Here is a 16,973-nt window from a genome sequence, read left to right as displayed (position 1 = left end):
ATTGCAAGTATCCTCTTTCCTGTGCATCTCGCCCAGCTGAGAGAAGACACAGCAGATGTCATTAGAAGGGCACAGGGTCTTAGAGGAATTGCTGAGCTGCCCCTTTAAAGGGCTGCCCAGCATGACGCCAGCAACGATGAGCACGATGATGCCGGATCTAGCTGTGACACTGCACTGCATTAGAGGCGATGGTGATGATGATGTTCTTCATCTGAGCTGGAAGAAGCCAAGATGCGGCGAGCATCAGCTGCTTTCCAGTGAGGCTGAAGCCAGACTTCCCGGGGAGGGTGAATTACATCGCTACTGCCCCGCACAGAAACAGACCAGACAGAAACCTGCCTGCCCAGAACATCCATGGGCAGCAACGCATCCTCTGCGCTCCCGGGCCACCTCCCCACTGCAGAGGTCAGGGTGCTCTGCAACAATGAATCAGTCCTTGCTGCAGCCCCAGCATATATGACCGGCCTCCCATTACGCATGGGCCAAATTCCTCCCAGGAGTAACTCCAGCCTTTGCAGGGGAGTTACCCCAGAGACTAGCGTGGCCCCACCCTAAAGTTTCAGGGGGCCTTGCCCAAGGTCAGACAGCGGCTGAGGCACCCCGCCTCTCCAGATCCCCATGGGCCGCAGCCCCTCGCCGCGCTCCCTCCCCCTCCAACAGACGGGCCCAGGGCAGTCAGTCCCGGCGCCCCCCCCCCCCGACCCGGGCCCCCGGCTCACCTCCTTCAGCTGCTCCATCTCCGTGCGGATGGTCTCGTACTCCGCCTCCAGCTCCTCGTACTGCTGCTTGAGCTGCTGCTTCTCCTCCAGCACGGCCAGCCCGTACTCCGCCGCCTGGATCTTCTCCCGGGTGGTCTCGCCCAGCTCCTGGGAGAGCCGCTTGAGCTCGCTCCGCAGCCACTCGGGCTCCGAGTCCATCACCAGCTTGGCGTACTCCTCCTCCTCCGTGGCCAGAGCCATCGCGGCCGGCCGGGAGCGGCGCCGCCCGTCCCCGTCCCCGTCCCCGTCCGGCGGGGCAACGCAGCGAGGGGGGCGGCGGGGCGAGCCGGGCAGCGGGACGGACGCAGCGCCCTTAACACCCCCGCAGCCGCTGGGCTGCCATGGGCCGCCCTCAGCGAGCGCAACTTGGCCCCGCTGCTGCGCTGCCAGCTCCCCCGGCTGCCATGAAACGGGCCGGGCGCTCGGTTCGCTCTGGCCCCTAGCTGCACCCCCCGCCCCAGCCGGCCCCTTACACCATGACTCCTGCCTCCCGCTGCTGCAGGCTGCGGCGAGACTCGCTGGGCAGGCAGAGCGCAGTGAAATCATTCAAAAGGAACGGCCAGCCAGCTGCCCGCCAGGCCTTGTGGGACGTGTAGTCCCGCCTCCTGCCCAGCTCCGAGCACACGCCTGCCTCCGAGGACTACGAGTCCCACAATGCACAGGGAGGGCAGCCCAGCTGGAAGGCAGCCCCCGCCCTCTTGGAGGAATTCTTGCTAAGGGGAGAAGCTGGCAGCGGGCTGTGTTATCATCCTCATCGGCGTCAGGGCAACTTTCCCTTGAACAGTGACGCCTACAGGCCGCGTCCAACCTGGGGGGCTACATTATTGCGGGCGGGGAGTCGGAGTTGTGACAGCTTCTGGGAAACGTGGCTTTCAGAGGCTGTATTCATTGGAAACAGGGGTCACTAAGTAAAACCAGTGGAAGTTGGGCACCTAAATACCTTGGGGAATCGGACTCATTGGCTGTGATAAGAAAAGGAGTACTTGTGGCACCTTAGAGACTAACAAATTTATTAGAGCATAAGCTTTCGTGAGCTACAGCTCACTTCATCGGATGCCTTGGGTGGAAAAAACAGAGGGGAGATTGATTTTTTCCACCAAAGGCATCCGATGAAGTGAGCTGTAGCTCACGAAAGCTTATGCTCTAATAAATTTGTTAGTCTCTAAGGTGCCACAAGTACTCCTTTTGTTTTTGCGAATACAGACTAACACGGCTGCTACTCTGAAATTGTCTGTGATGGAAGTGAACTTAATATAGCATGCAGCCCTCTGGCGTTTAAACAACGCAGGACAATGTTCCCCCCCCCAAAAAAAATTGTTATCATCAGCATCATTGTCAACCCCCTCTGTCTTCTTTGTTGTAGTTCGATAATTATTTATTTATTCACCAATGCAGTATTGTTGTGCATGGTACCTTACAAACAAAAATATTTTGTTTGTTTTGATTTCCTCAACTGAAGGATTACATAAATCTTTGCAGAACCAGGGATATGGATTTAGGCATGTGCTTCATTTTATGCACATGAATAGTACACATTGTGTAAAGTTAATTATGTGTGCTCACATGTGTAAAGTTAATTATGTGTGCATAGGCCTTCTCAGCATCAGAGCCTTCTTACATGATCCTGTAAACCCTTGCTCACATGCATAGCTGCAGTGAAATCAAAGCTAATGCTTGCCTGAGTGATTACTCAGCACATAAGAAAGGGTTTAAATACCCAATCGGGGAGATTGTAGATTATGTATTCCTTACGCCACTCGTTCCTAAACCGAATTTCGCACCCCTTGATAATCTGTACCTTATTCCCTGGATAACCAGAAACTTCTATGCTTAAACTCTGTACCGTTTTCTTTTTTACTTCAACATCATCTTAATAAAATTATTAAATCTGGCTAGAAGCTAAGATGTAACAAAGAGTGAGGGCCACAAAGAATGGGAGGGGAGGAAAGGGAAGGGAGAACAAAGGTTGCAACAATAGGAGCATGTGTTTACTTTTGCATGTTATGCATGTTTCTTGAGAGTGCTGCTTTTGTTAGTTTTCTTCATTGTTCAAAAACTAAAACTGATATGTAGCATTCTGATAGAATTAACTGATTAAATTAAATAGTTACAGCTATTGTACTGTAAAGCTGTACCATTGCTCTAGCTTTCACTCAAGGGGGTAGATTTAATGCTGCTATAGATTCCTTCCTACATTTATGACTGAAGTACAATGGTTGCTAAATAATGCAGTTATTTGAAATAAAAAACACCTTAAGTTATTGATTATGATTTGTATTGGGGTGCTTGTTTATGATGGTTATTATATTATTACTTTTGGGGTCTTTATGTAATTCTTCTTTCACTCAGCTTATTTATTTTTCCATATAGTCCCACTGATGTGCATGGCACTGGGCAGATAAGTAAGAAGATGAGGTTCTGGTTTCCAGGAGTTTACAGACCGAACAGATAAGCACAAAAGGGGAACAGAGTGGTAGTTGGGCTAGTCCGTATCAGCAAAAACAAGGAGTCCTTGTTGGCACCTTAGAGACTAACAAATTTATTTAGGCATAAGGTTACTGTATTTTTCACTCCATGCATCTGATGAAGTTTTAGTTCACGAAAGCTTATGCCCAAATAAATTTGTTAGTCTCTAAGGAGCCAAAAGGACACCTTGTTGTTTTTACAAAAGCAGAAATTATTACAGACCATGAAGTGGAGTAGGGCTGGGCAGAAATACCAGAAAACAAGGGGAAAGATAAGCAGCTTGTGCAGGAACATAATTTAGTGTATTTTATTACAGGTTTGTCTTAATTTTTTTATTAGCTTACTGTAATTTTTAGGGTTTTGCAGAAGCAGGTACAGGCATAAGGGAGAAAGGAGAGGGTGCTGGAGTTAAGATTGATTATAGAAAGTGAAGCTAAAGTAATGCTCTCTCAAAAGCACATGGTAAAGCTTTATATTCCTTTAAAACACAGATCCAGCAAAGCACATGCATAACTTTAATCACATGACAGGTTTCAGAGCAGCAGCCGTGTTAGTCTGTATCCACAAAAAGAAAAAAGGAGGACTTGGGCACCTTAGAGACTAACCAATTTATTTGAGCATAAGCTTTCATGAGCTACAGCTCACTTCAGCTGTAGCTCACGAAATCTTATGCTCAAATAAATTTGTTAGTCTCTAAGGTGCCCAAGTCCTCCTTTTTTTAATCACGAGTCATTCCATTGAATTCAATAGAACTCCTCACATTTAAAGTTATGCACATGCTTACATAATTTGCTGAACTGGGGTCTTCTATATAAACTAATATACTAATTTATATATATATAAAATGTAAACTATATATGACATATAATTGAGAAGAGGCTTGCAACTGACGAGAATTCAGAGGAAAATAATTTGATAAGCAATAGAAATTTGCAGAAGTTACAAAATCTTACTTGCCAGGTATAATTTTGTTAAATACTTTGTACAGTGTTAGTTCAATATTAGTATTTCACCACAGCAGTAGTATATTTAGACCTATGCAGCTGTGAATATGGCCCAGGATTTTCAAGGACTACTCACCACATTTGCACACCCAATTTTCCAACCAGAGTTTCAGACTCAATGCCCATCAGTTATTTCATCTAACTTTAGCACCAGCTAGCAATGGCAGAGAATAAATTCCTTAGCATTCCTTCCTTGTTACCAGCTTTATCTCCTGGCTTCTTGGTTCTTTTAGGATGGAGCACCAGAAATCAGAGAGCCTCACAACCAGCTGTATGGAGGAAGAAGCAGCAACAGCAGCTGATGGGGACAGTGTCATGGGTACACAGGAGTGGGTCCCAGTCACACTGGGCAGTATGCTGGATGGGGCACGTTTCATTTTATACAGGAATGGCCCTAAGAATGAAGTAGCAAGTAAATTTCTGTGTGAAAGGAAACATCTTGCCATAATTTTCCCCATCAGGAGTAATGTGGTAATTGTCCCCGTAAATCCTCCATATGCCTATTGGAGTTCTGAAGATCCCTTCCTTTTCCATGGTTTCATATCTCCCAACTCAGTGGCTCCATCAAACAGTCCCCCATCCCTCAACTGGGAATAATGGCATTTCACAGGGTTAATGTGAGGATAAATGCACTAAAACCTGTGGGGTGCTCCGGTACTCTTGTACTTAAAGTACTGCACAGGATCTTTTCAGGGGGGATTAAGCAAAGCACCACATTTATTGGTAATACATGTATCAATCAACACTGTATCATATGCATATGATATATATTACACTCATGCACTCACATACACACACAAGCACACTCCATCTTGTTGTTACCAACTAGTTGCTCCCCTTAACTTCACTGGCCAGGTGAGTTAGATGGGGGAGGGGTGGAGCCGGGCTTCTGTCAATCCAGATCAATGCTCTGATGTTGACAAGACGAGACCCAGGGTCCTCTGCAAGACACCTCACATTTACAGCAGCTTCCCTCTCATGCAAATGCAAAATCTGTGTTTGCGTCAGCTGGTCATCTGTGACACTTCCTTCTGGGTGAAAAGAAAAGAAAAGAGTCCTTGTGGCACCTTAGAGACTAACAAATTTATTTGAGCATAAGCTTTCGTGAGCTACAGCTTTATTTTCAAAGAGTGTGTTTTCAAAAGAAGGTTCTCGCTTCTCACTCCCAAGGCCCTCAATATGTCTGATCTTCTTTCATGAGCCCACTTGACAAGTTTTATTGTTCTTGGATCCAGCTTCCATCCCCTCTTCAACTGGAGGTGCATGCCTTCCACGCCTTACTCATTCAACAGGGCAATTGATTAAAAGGGGGGAGATCTTGTTCTACTCCTAGCGAAAAGACATTTTTCTTCTACCTTAACTATCCTTAGGAGCTATAACATTATACCAAGGCTACATACAAAGTTCCTCTATCAAAGGACTTGATATAAAGTTGTATGAAAATAGAGGTTATATATGAAAAGACTTAATATATAAAAACCTTACAAGGTTATATGAAGAGGCATAATACAAAGTCATATGAAAATGATACACAGTTATGCGAAGATGCTTAATGCAGAGATTTATCTACATTACTACAGGAATGGGGGGGAGTAGGGGAGCTGTATAAGTATCTAAGGTAGATAGATTTTGCAACTGTCTTGGTTGGCTTGTGTAGCTCTCTACACAATAATACTTGAGCATCCTCCAACCTATCCCCATCCCACTTGAAAAAGATGCAGCTCTTTTGATGAGGAAATGTAATCAGCTATTATTGCCAGTTACCCTTTAATAAAATAATGATGGTTACCAAAGAAGAGTAAACAGGACACAGTGAATGATGTAATTACTTCTCCACCACGGATAGAATTAATTTATAAGGCATGATGTAGGGCTAAGTACCCTGGGTTAAATTCTGCTCTCAGGTCGACCTAGCAATATTGCTCAGGCTGTGAAAAATTTCACACCCTGTGCAACCTAGATAGGTCAACCTAACCCTCATTGTAGATGCCATTAGGTCAGCAGAAGAATTCTTCCATCGATCTACCTACTGCCTCTCAAAGGGGTGGATTTACTACAGTGATGGAAAAACCCCTTCCGTCATGATAGTAGGTGTCTACAGTACGGGGCTACAGCAGCACAGCTGCAACGCCCATTGTAAATCCTGAGTAACTACACTGAAGTCAGTGAATTCACTCCAGATTTACACCAGTGGAACTGAGAGCACTATTTGGCCCTCTGCATGTCCAACTTGCCCAACTTGTTCAAAGCTTGTTTTTCTTTTATTGCAGCAGGCACAGCTCTGAATTTCACCTAATGTCAAAAATAATTGGTATTGAATTAGTGGGCAAGTGCCAAACACAATAAAAAACAATTACCTGTCTGAGCACACATGAGGATTAGAACATAGTATATAACACGGGCTGTGCCTATAGCTCCAGGGCTTTTTCAGGCTGCTTTAATCTTCCACCTACCTATGTTCATCCAGATCCACCTTGGTACATATAAAAACATTTCCCTTTAATAAAATATTTTAATGTCCGAGTTTAACCTCATAGTCATGAAGCCACCCAGCTAATATTTTATTTTGAGGAACTTGTGCCAACTCAAACCTCCACATGGTTCATCTAGAGAGGCTGCATTGGACATGTGAATATTGAGGTAATGCGCTAATTCTCTTCCCTGTAACAAACTTGCCTGGAGCTGAAAAACAAAAGTTTGATGTAAACAGTCCGCTGCAGCTAACGAAAATTCCTTCTCTTTTCAGTTTCAAAATGCCTTGGAGTCCTGTGTTAATAGTAAACCTGTATGTATGGGGCCTGATTCCGAAAACCTCACACACCTCTGACAGCTAACACCCAGCTTTTATACACTCAATTATTTCTTCTCTAAATTCACATCCATTCCACATCCCCTACACTCATTTAAACCCCCAATGCACTATATGCAACCAAACTGATTGGGCCTGCTTCTGATCTCACACCAGTGTTATAAGATGATGTAACTAACTCCTTTGACTTCAATAGATGCTCTCCAGATTTACACCACAGTGAGATCAGAATTTGGTCCACTGAACATGAAAGTCCTGGAGTAGCACTGCCACACTTGACTTGCAACAGTTTTCATACCCTGCTACTGTTGTTGTTCTGCCAGTTTCCATTCCCTCCCAAACTATACAAGCTGGCAAGGTCAGAAGCAGCTGCTCTTGTCTACAACTCTGCAAGTAGCTCTGCTTCCCAGCTGCCCAACAAGGAGAATCAAGGAGGAAAATGGCCAGGGTGGTGAGACTGCACACAATGCACCTCAGGAGCAATTTTCTTCCCTGTATTCAGGGACAAAGACAACTGGGGGCTTAACGGGAGCTTTCTCCCCCTCTCCCCCTTCAAAAAAATTTAAGGATTGTATTAATAAAGGAAATGCTGAGTTTGAAAGAGAAACTTGATTATCTCACTTGATTAAAAGTAGACAAATTTAGTCATGATACAAAACTATTCATTAAAACTATATTCAACAGCTATTATTCTATTATTTCTTTAACTGTAGTCCCCTCCTCCACCCCCACTTCCCTATAAAGAAAATTATCTGTGCCCCTGGTACTTTCCAACTTTCATGGGAGATCTGGGATCTGGACTGGACCTTAAGGAAATGAGCCATATTGGTGGCCCTAGTCCAGGGTTCCTCAAACTTCATTGCACCATGACCCCGTTCTGACAACAAAAATTACTACATGACCTTGGGAAGGGGGATGGGAGCCCAAACCCCACCACCCAATGCTGGGGAGCCAAAGCCCAAGCCCTGCCATCCTGGAGGACCCCGAAGCTTGAGGGCTTCAGCCCTGGGTAGTGGGGCTCAGATTTTGGCTTCAGCCCCAAGCCTCAGCAAGTCTAACGCCAGCCGTGGTGATCCCATTAAAACAGGGTTGCAACCCACTCTGGGGTCCCAACCCACAGTTTGAGAACCACTGCCCTAGTCTTACACTTCAAAGGGAGTTCATTAAAACCAGGGTAATTATTTCATTATGGCCTTGGGAGACTTGGGCTTAGAGGTAACAGCACCCCATATAGTTTCAGCAGTGGGAGAATTTGCAGCTGTAAATGGGTTGGATGAAGAACAGAAGTAAAGAAGTGCATAGAAAGGACCAAGAGGTGATATGAAAGTTAAAGTTAGATTCCCTTAAGCTCAATGAAACTCTTATATCCACCCTACTCAGCATCTAATGGCATGTCCATGCTATAAGTGAAGGTGTGATAGGTGTGATTGTATTTGTAGTATGGGCAGGCATACCTATGCTAGCTTTAATCTAGCTAGCACAGGGGACAAGAATAGTGAAAGATGTGGCAGCATGGGTTCATACTCAGGCTATCCACCTGAGTACAAACCCACTGGGGACCTTAGGTAGGTACTTGCATGACTACCTTGCACTGAAACCTATGCCACCACATTTTCACCAATATTGTTACTCTTGCTATCTAGATTAAAGCTAGCCTGGGTAGGCCTACCCATGCTACAATCACACCTTCACTTGCAGTGTAGATACACCCTAAGAGGGCTGAAAAATAGTATAACTTACATGCATTGGAGCCAGAAAAAGGCAAAATGAGATGTAAATTAGAAAACAAGAAAAGGAGTACTTGTGGCACCTTAGAGACTAACAAATTTATTTGAGCATAAGCTTTCGAGAGCTACAGCTCACGAATGCATCCGATGAAGTGAGCTGTAGCTCACGAAAGCTTATGCTCTAATAAATTTGTTAGTCTCTAAGGTGCCACAAGTACTCCTTTTCTTTTTAAGGTGCCACAAGTACTCCTTTTCTTTTTTGCGAATACAGAGTAACACGGCTGCTACTCTGAAACGTGTAAATTAGAGTAGCCTTCACCCTACTTTAATTTATAATATTTTATAGCTCTTTGATGTATAAATTAGGTAGCAGTTAGCAAAAGCTATGTTACCAGCTCCAGGAAAGGAAATAAGTGTGAAAACAAAAGGCTTACCATTTCTGTCATAAATTGGGAACATCATTTTGATGAGAAAGGAAGACACAGGGCCTGGTTCTCCACTCTGGTTTTTGTACCATCAGTGAAGTCAGTGGAGTAAACTGGTCAAAACTTTATGAATTTTGAAATCTTGAAAGCCAAAATTATATGGGGAATTTTTTGAAATAATTTTGTTGACCCCTCCCCTCCTTTTTCTTGACCAGTTACATTGCCAACCCTAAGCATTCAAAAACCATGAGTCAGATGCAAAACAAAATCAGGAGGCTGACTTTAAAATCCTGAGATTTTGGAGAAATAATAAATTTGGTATTCTTTTTCATTTGTCTTGGTTTCTGAGCTTTTAGGATGCACTCGGATCATCTTTTCAGGTTTTCTTTTCAACCACAAGGACTAGGGACTTAGTTTCTCTTTTTAAATGGAAGCTGAGATTTTTACATAATCACTTGCCTATCTGAGCTGGGGTTTTAAGAAAACACTGAATATTGCAAGATGCATGGTAAAATCATGAGAAATGGCAACACAGCTTAACAAAGTGGGCTAATTGTTTTGTCATAGATCAGATTTGAGTCATTAACTATTTGCATTCTGGATGGCTCATAAAACTACTGGAGTCTCATTACCAGATCCCATTCTACAATGTTTTGCTAAATAGTCTTGTTGAAAATGTGAAGGAAAATGTTCAGCAGCAATTGTTAACATGGGAACTGCTATTTCAGAGGCATCTGTGGGCATTTTTGGAAAAGAGCAGATTGCCAAAGATAGAGCTCGCCTGATGCTTTGAGATGATGGAGTTAGCATAATAAAAGCTTGTGATGTCTGCAATGTGTATGTGCTGGCATGTGTCCATAACCTGCACATCTGCTTCAAGAAGTTTCTGTGGGGAACTTGATCATAGTTAGCCAAAAGGTGACCAGTCATTTCAATCTCCTCTCTTCTGCTGTCTCCAACCATACAAACCCCCGACTGACACCAGCTGATTCAAGATTCATGACCAAGTGTAACTCCATTTATAGTACAACATGCTTAAGCTGGAAAATCAAGAAACATTCTCACTCCCTATTGTTCAGAAGATTTCAATTTTAACCCACTTGCTATATCCCAGTGGAATCTCCCAGACACTGTAACGTGAGGCCTCAAACCATTCAAGGAGCTAACAACAAAAGTCAACTCCAACCAAGCCTGAATTACCACGGTGTTTCTTGCTGTGTGAACATGGACAGCCCAAAAAGTGAAATATCAGATGAAGACATCAGAGCCATAAATGCTAAGACTTTCATACCTCATTTCAGACCAGTTCAACTGAATCAAAATAGGGCAAGGATATACAATTGCCAGTTTAAGATGTACCTGTACAGAGTTCAGATATTATAAATGATGACACAAAAAACATCCATCTTGAAACTGGATCCCCAAAACAGGCATTTATATATATATACACACACACACTCACACACACACACACATACACACACTGCAAGAAGTAAAACTCCTGTAAATCTGTATTCTGGCAGACAGCCAGACCTCTACTCACAGACCTTTGGGCAGATTATTCCTGGAAGGGAATTAATGATCTGTGAACAGGTGGGTGCAAGATCATTGCAAGATCAGGGCTATGGCTACAGCTATAAAAAAGCAGCTCATACTACCTGACCCTCCAAATGCCCTCTGCATCACTGTCATCTGTCATGGTGGGCCCGGGAATGGGCTCATTATGAAGATTTAAAGGAAGGAATATAGGCAATGCCAATTTCCACCCCAGGTTCCTGCTGCTAGTAGAGATTTTTCTAGTAGATGTCTGTGTGCAAGGCCTGTCAGAATTTGGCCCACTGTCTTTGGGTTGTAAGTGTCATGCATGTCTATGTTACATTTCCCTGATCCTAGCTTTCTACTTTACTGTTTTTTAATAGAAAAATAAAACTGAAGGGCTGAAAATACATTCCAAACATTTTGCTACAGATTCACAGATCAAGCTGGGCACTACATGCATGACTGATCTATGTTGATGACTGGTCCTTAAACAAAAAAACAAGAAAGTAATAGGTGCTTTGAAGTGCAGTGACAGAGTATTCTGTATATGCATCATTTACTATTATACACAGGAAAGTTTGGTGAGTTTACATCTTTACTGGCTGAAATCTACCCATAGCAGAGTTTGCAGTGTATTCATTTATGTAGCTTTTTGTCAAAAAATTAAATTCTTAAAGTGTCCATGAGCAGGTGAAGAATGTGACTTAACTCCTAAGACTAGTGAGGAAGTTTTGGCTGATCTTTGGGAGCATATATGGAACAGGGGGTTACCCATTGAGTGGATATCCAGCCTAATAATTGCTTGGCTTATCACCAAAGGTAGAGAAGTAGGAATGAATGAAGGGCCCAATAACAGTATGTCTGACACACCATCTGCCAGGCATATCAGGCAGCAGATGCTTGGCATGGTTACTCAGTAAAAAACACACTCCCTATTCTGCCACCTTTGAATTAGTGTGGAGGGCAATGTTCCCTATAATTTTTGACAGGCCGTGTGCGCAAAAAATTTCTGTGCAAATTTTTGTGCGTGTGGTATTTCGCCATGTGCGCAGGGTTTATGATCTATGTGCGCGTGCACACGCGCACAGCTTAGAGGGAACAGTGGTGGAGGGAGTGGGCAGTTTTATTAAACATTTCCTCATTTTAATTTTTTGTATTTGTTGTCTTTGTATTAAAAACATCCTCTCACATAAAGCCAGCTAATGCTGCTAATGACTACTTTTAGTAATTTATTCTTCCTCAGCCTAGTCTATATGAGAGAGTTGCACTGGGTTTAACTAAAGTTGTGTCTTTTAAACCGATTTAGTTAAATTAGTGCCAAAGCAGTGTGGACACTCTTAGTTTAGTTTAAAATCAGGCTTATTTCAGTTTAGCTTTAGTCAATTAGCTAAATCAAAATAAGTGTCTCTTAAAGTGAAATGTTTCAGAGTAGCAGATGTGTTATTCTGTATCCACCAAAAGAACAGGAGTACTTGTGGCACATATGCATACATGTTCCATTCTATTCATCCGATGAAGTAGATTTTAGCCCACGAAAGCTTATGCTCTAATAAATTTGTTAGTCTAAGGTGCCACAAGTACTCCTGTTCTTTTTTAAAGCGAAATCAGCATCCACACAAAAGTTTGCACTACTTTAACAAAATGGGTTTAAAAAACAATTTAAGGCAAACTGGCACAACATTTAAATGCAGTGCTCTCCCACATACTGTACCTGAGCTCACCAGTATCCTTGCCAGGTTGTGAGCTGAGATCCTGGTTCAGTTTCTTCAATTCTACTGCTGTAGCGAGTCTAAGGCTTTGTCTACACTGCCAATTGAATGACAAAACTTTTGTCATTCACAGGTGCTTAAAAAAGCTCCCCCTCCCCCCAAAGACAAAAGTTTTGCCGGGGCAAGTGGCAGTATAAATGGCTTCTTGTCGGCAGGAGCGCTCTCCTGTTGACAACGCGAACCTTGCTCATAGGAGGTGAAAGTATTTTGTCGACAAAAGTGCCAACAAACAGCGTTTACACTGCCTGACCGTCGCTAAAAGCTGTATAGAATACACAAAGCATAAAAGTACTCCCTCCTCAGGCCCTACGTTACCAGCACTCCCAGCTATCTTCGAGACACCACTGACTTCCTGAGGAAACTAAAGTCCATTGGTGATCTTCCTAAAAACACCATCCTAGCCACTATGGATGTAGAAGCCCTCTACACCAACATTCCACACAAAGATGGACTACAAGCCGTCAGGAACAGTATCCCCGATAATGTCATGGCTAACCTGGTGGCTGAACTTTGTGACTTTGTCCTCACCCATAACTATTTCACATTTGGGGACAATGTATACCTTCAAATCAGCGGCACTGCGATGGGTACCCGCATGGCCCCACAGTATGCCAACATTTTTATGGCTGACGTAGAACAACGCTTCCTCAGCTCTCATCCCCTAATGCCCCTACTCTACTTGCGCTACATTGATGACATCTTCATCATCTGGACCCATGGAAAAGAAGCCCTTGAGAAAATCCACCATGATTTCAACAATTTCCATCCCACCATCAACCTCAGCCTGGACCAGTCCACACAAGAGATCTACTTCCTGGACACTACGGTGCTAATAAGCGATGGTCACATAAACACCACCCTATATCGGAAACCTACTGACCGCTATTCCTACCTACATGCCTCTAGCTTTCATCCAGATCATACCACACGATCCATTGTCTACAGCCAAGTTCTATGATATAACCGCATTTGCTCCAACCCCTCAGACAGAGACAAACACCTACAAGATCTCTATCATGCATTCCTACAACTACAATACCCACCTGCTGAAGTGAAGAAACAGATTGACAGAGCCAGAAGAGTACCCAGAAGTCACCTACTACAGGACAGGCCCAACAAAGAAAAGAACAGAACGCCACTAGCCATCGCCTTCAGCCCCCAACTAAAACCTCTCCAACGCATCATCAAGGATCTACAACCTATCCTGAAGGACGACCCATCACTCTCACAGATCTTGGGAGACAGGCCAGTCCTTGCTTACAGACAGCCCCCCAGTCTGAAGCAAATACTCACCAGCAACCACACACCACACAACAGAACCACTAACCCAGGAACCTATCCTTGCAACAAAGCCCGTTGCCAACTCTGTCCACATATCTATTCAGGGGATACCATCATAGGGCCTAATCACATCAGCCACACTATCAGAGGCTCGTTCACCTGCGCATCTACCAATGTGATCTATGAGATCATGTGCCAGCAATGCCCCTCTGCCATGTACATTGGCCAAACTGGACAGTCTCTACGTAAAAGAATGAATGGACACAAATCAGACGTCAAGAATTATAACATTCAAAAACCAGTTGGAGAACACTTCAATCTCTCTGGTCACTCGATCACAGACCTAAGAGTGGCTATACTTCAACAAAAAAGCTTCAAAAACAGACTCCAACGAGAGACTGCTGAATTGGAATTAATTTGCAAACTGGATACAATTAACTTAGGCTTGAATAGAGACTGGGAATGGATGAGTCATTACACAAAGTAAAACTATTTCCCCATGGTATTTCTCCCTCCCACCCCACCCCCCACTGTTCCTCTGATATTCTTGTTAACTGCTGGAATTAGCCTACCTGCTTGTCACCATGAAAGGTTTTCCTCCTTTCCCCCCCCTGCTGTTGGTGATGGCTTATCTTAAGTGATCACTCTCCTTACAGTGTGTATGATAAACCCATTGTTTCATGTTCTCTGTGTGTGTGTATATAAATCTCTCCTCTGTTTTTTCCACCAAATGCATCCGATGAAGTGAGCTGTAGCTCACGAAAGCTTATGCTCTAATAAATTTGTTAGTCTCTAAGGTGCCACAAGTACTCCTTTTCTTTTTGCGAATACAGACTAACACGGCTGCTACTCTGAAACAAAGTAAAACTATTTCCCCATGGTATTTCTCCCCCCCACCCCACCCCCCACTGTTCCTCAGATATTCTTGTTAACTGCTGGAAATAGCCTAGCTTGCTTGTCACCATGAAAGGTTTTCCTCCTTTCCCCCCCTGCTGCTGGTGATGGCTTATCTTAAGTGATCACTCTCCTTACAGTGTGTATGATTGTTTCATGTTCTCTGTGTGTGTATATAAATCTCCCCTGTTTTTTCCACTAAATGCATCCGATTAAGTGAGCTGTAGCTCACGAAAGCTTATGCTCTAATAAATTTGTTAGTCTCTAAGGTGCCACAAGTACTCCTTTTCTTTTTGCGAATACAGACTAACACGGCTGCTACTCTGAAACCTGTCACAAAGCCAAATGTAACCTTACTGAACCCATTAGCCAGTTAGAAGTCATACAGTGGGTAGGTCCCTGAATTTAGATTTTATGGGATTCGTTTTTCTTTCCATTCCCCTCACACACACCCATCTTTTTAGGTGGGGCAGAGCAGTTTCTTTTCCCATTGTTTTAACTATTGTGAAGTAACCAATCAGGTGTTAGGTGCTATAAAAACTGGTATATAAAAAGATTTCAGGTTGCAAGGTATGGCTTTGCTTTCTATATTTATCTATGTCTAATCAAGAGTTTATAAGTAAATACACACACAAACACATCTCAAATTTGCATAATTATTTAAGCTAATATAAATATCATCAACCTATGTAACTTCCCTCCTCCAGTCCAACTTTTTCACAGGAATTTAGCCTTTAGGACACAATGACTATTGCAAGTTTTTGCCTTTTCTTTTCCCCCCACTTGGTAAAAAGTGTCTCATCTGCAAAACATCATTTTTATGGGAGCAGGTAACAAACTATACAAAACTACATGGAATGTAGCATATACATAGTGTGACAAAGCTCTGTTCTTGCCTCCATGGGTCCTGTGTTTCCTGGCGGATTTCACTAGTCTCAGAGGCTCACTGTGACCCTCCACGTAACCCTTCTTTCTCTAGAGACAAGGGTCACAGTCTACTGAGCCATTTTCATCATAAGCCAGCAAGGGAGGTGAGGAGAAGTTATCCTTCCTTGCACAGTCTCTGTTGTCTCCCAGTCTCAGTGATTAAACAGGGGGAAAAGATTGCGGGGGGGAACCCAGGCCCACCCTCTACTCCGGGCTCCAGCCCAGGGACCCTAATAGTATCAGCTGTGGTAGCTGACCTTTTAGAAACATGACATGTACAATTCCCTGGGCTACTTCCCCCACAGCAGCCCTCACTTCCTCAAGCTCCACTTCACCCTTACCTCAGGGCCTCCTTCCTTTTGCCTGATATGGTGTGTACTACTCAGCCTCTCCAACCGCGCAACTTCCTCCCACAGCTCCTGACATGCACCCCCACCTGACTGGCTGGGAGGCTTTTAACTAGTTTCAGCCAGCCCCTGATTGGCTTCAGGTGTCCCAATCAACCTAGCATTCTCCCTGCCTTCTGGAAAGTTCTTAATTGGCCCCCGGTGTCTTAATTGACCTGGAGCAGCTGCCATTTCACTTATCCTGGTACCAGAGATTTGTTTAGCCTGGAGCTAATATATCTATCTCCCACTACTTTTCTATAGCCATCTGGCCTTGCCCCGTCACAATAGATAGGGCTTGATTTTTCTCTTACATTGGTGTAATTAAGATCAAAGATTTCTGGCCCCATTAAAGATACTTTGCACCACGTCCGCAGTGCAAAGCAGCTTTAATTCACTTAAAGGGACACTGGAGGATTACCTCCTATATTATCTTCCTTCCAGCAATTGCTATGGGGCAAGGCTGGGAGCTGTTTCTACACCCTGGTGGTCCCTGCTTGCCAGAACAGCCCTTTGGGACTGTAGGTAACTGTAAAGTAAAATAGGCCTAAGGTTTTAGGCACTTTGCACTGGAGACCGGATCTGTCCCCAGCTAGACACAGGATTACGATGGCATAAAAGGTAGCTTTAAGCCATCTTTGTCACACCCTCCAACTTGACTGAACATAGCTGGGACACAGTCCAGAATCTGGCCCATTCCAAGTGAATTAATGTCACTCAGTGGATGAGAATACAACCTTCAGCCAGGTAGGCACTAAAAAGTGATATCAGTGTTGCTATGTGTGTCAGGGGTCTGAAAACACCACACCCCTGACCGATGTGGCTATTCTGACATAACCACCAGTGTAGACACAGTTAGGTTGACAGAAGAAAGCTCTCCTGACACAGCTAACTTTGTTTGTGGACGTGGAGTTCCTACATACCAACAAAAAGTTGGTTCAGGCGGCATCTATGCTACAGGGCTCTGCTGGCAGCCTGGCATAATTAT

At 43.9% G+C, this 16,973-nt stretch overlaps 1 protein-coding gene across 3 annotated transcripts in view; it reads right to left on the bottom strand.

The window, feature by feature from the left end:
• The window catches only part of BICD2 (BICD cargo adaptor 2), a 173,120-nt gene extending 171,647 nt beyond the window's left edge, over positions 1-1,473 (bottom strand). The window contains exon 1 of one of the 3 annotated variants that reach the window (XM_038410551.2): positions 720-1,473. In XM_038410551.2, coding sequence (XP_038266479.1) covers positions 720-1,304 — 585 coding nt within the window. In that variant the 5' untranslated portion in view covers positions 1,305-1,473. The remainder of the gene's footprint in view (positions 1-719) is intronic. The other 2 variants (XM_038410550.2, XM_043518484.1) reach the window with 2 other exon arrangements.
• Between the last annotated feature and the right edge of the window lie 15,500 nt (positions 1,474-16,973).

This window comes from Dermochelys coriacea, chromosome 7, assembly GCF_009764565.3.
Source record: "Dermochelys coriacea isolate rDerCor1 chromosome 7, rDerCor1.pri.v4, whole genome shotgun sequence".
Taxonomy (NCBI): Eukaryota; Metazoa; Chordata; order Testudines; family Dermochelyidae; genus Dermochelys; species Dermochelys coriacea.
Note: the sequence above shows the minus strand (reverse complement) of the source record. Positions and strands in the feature narration are given on the sequence as shown.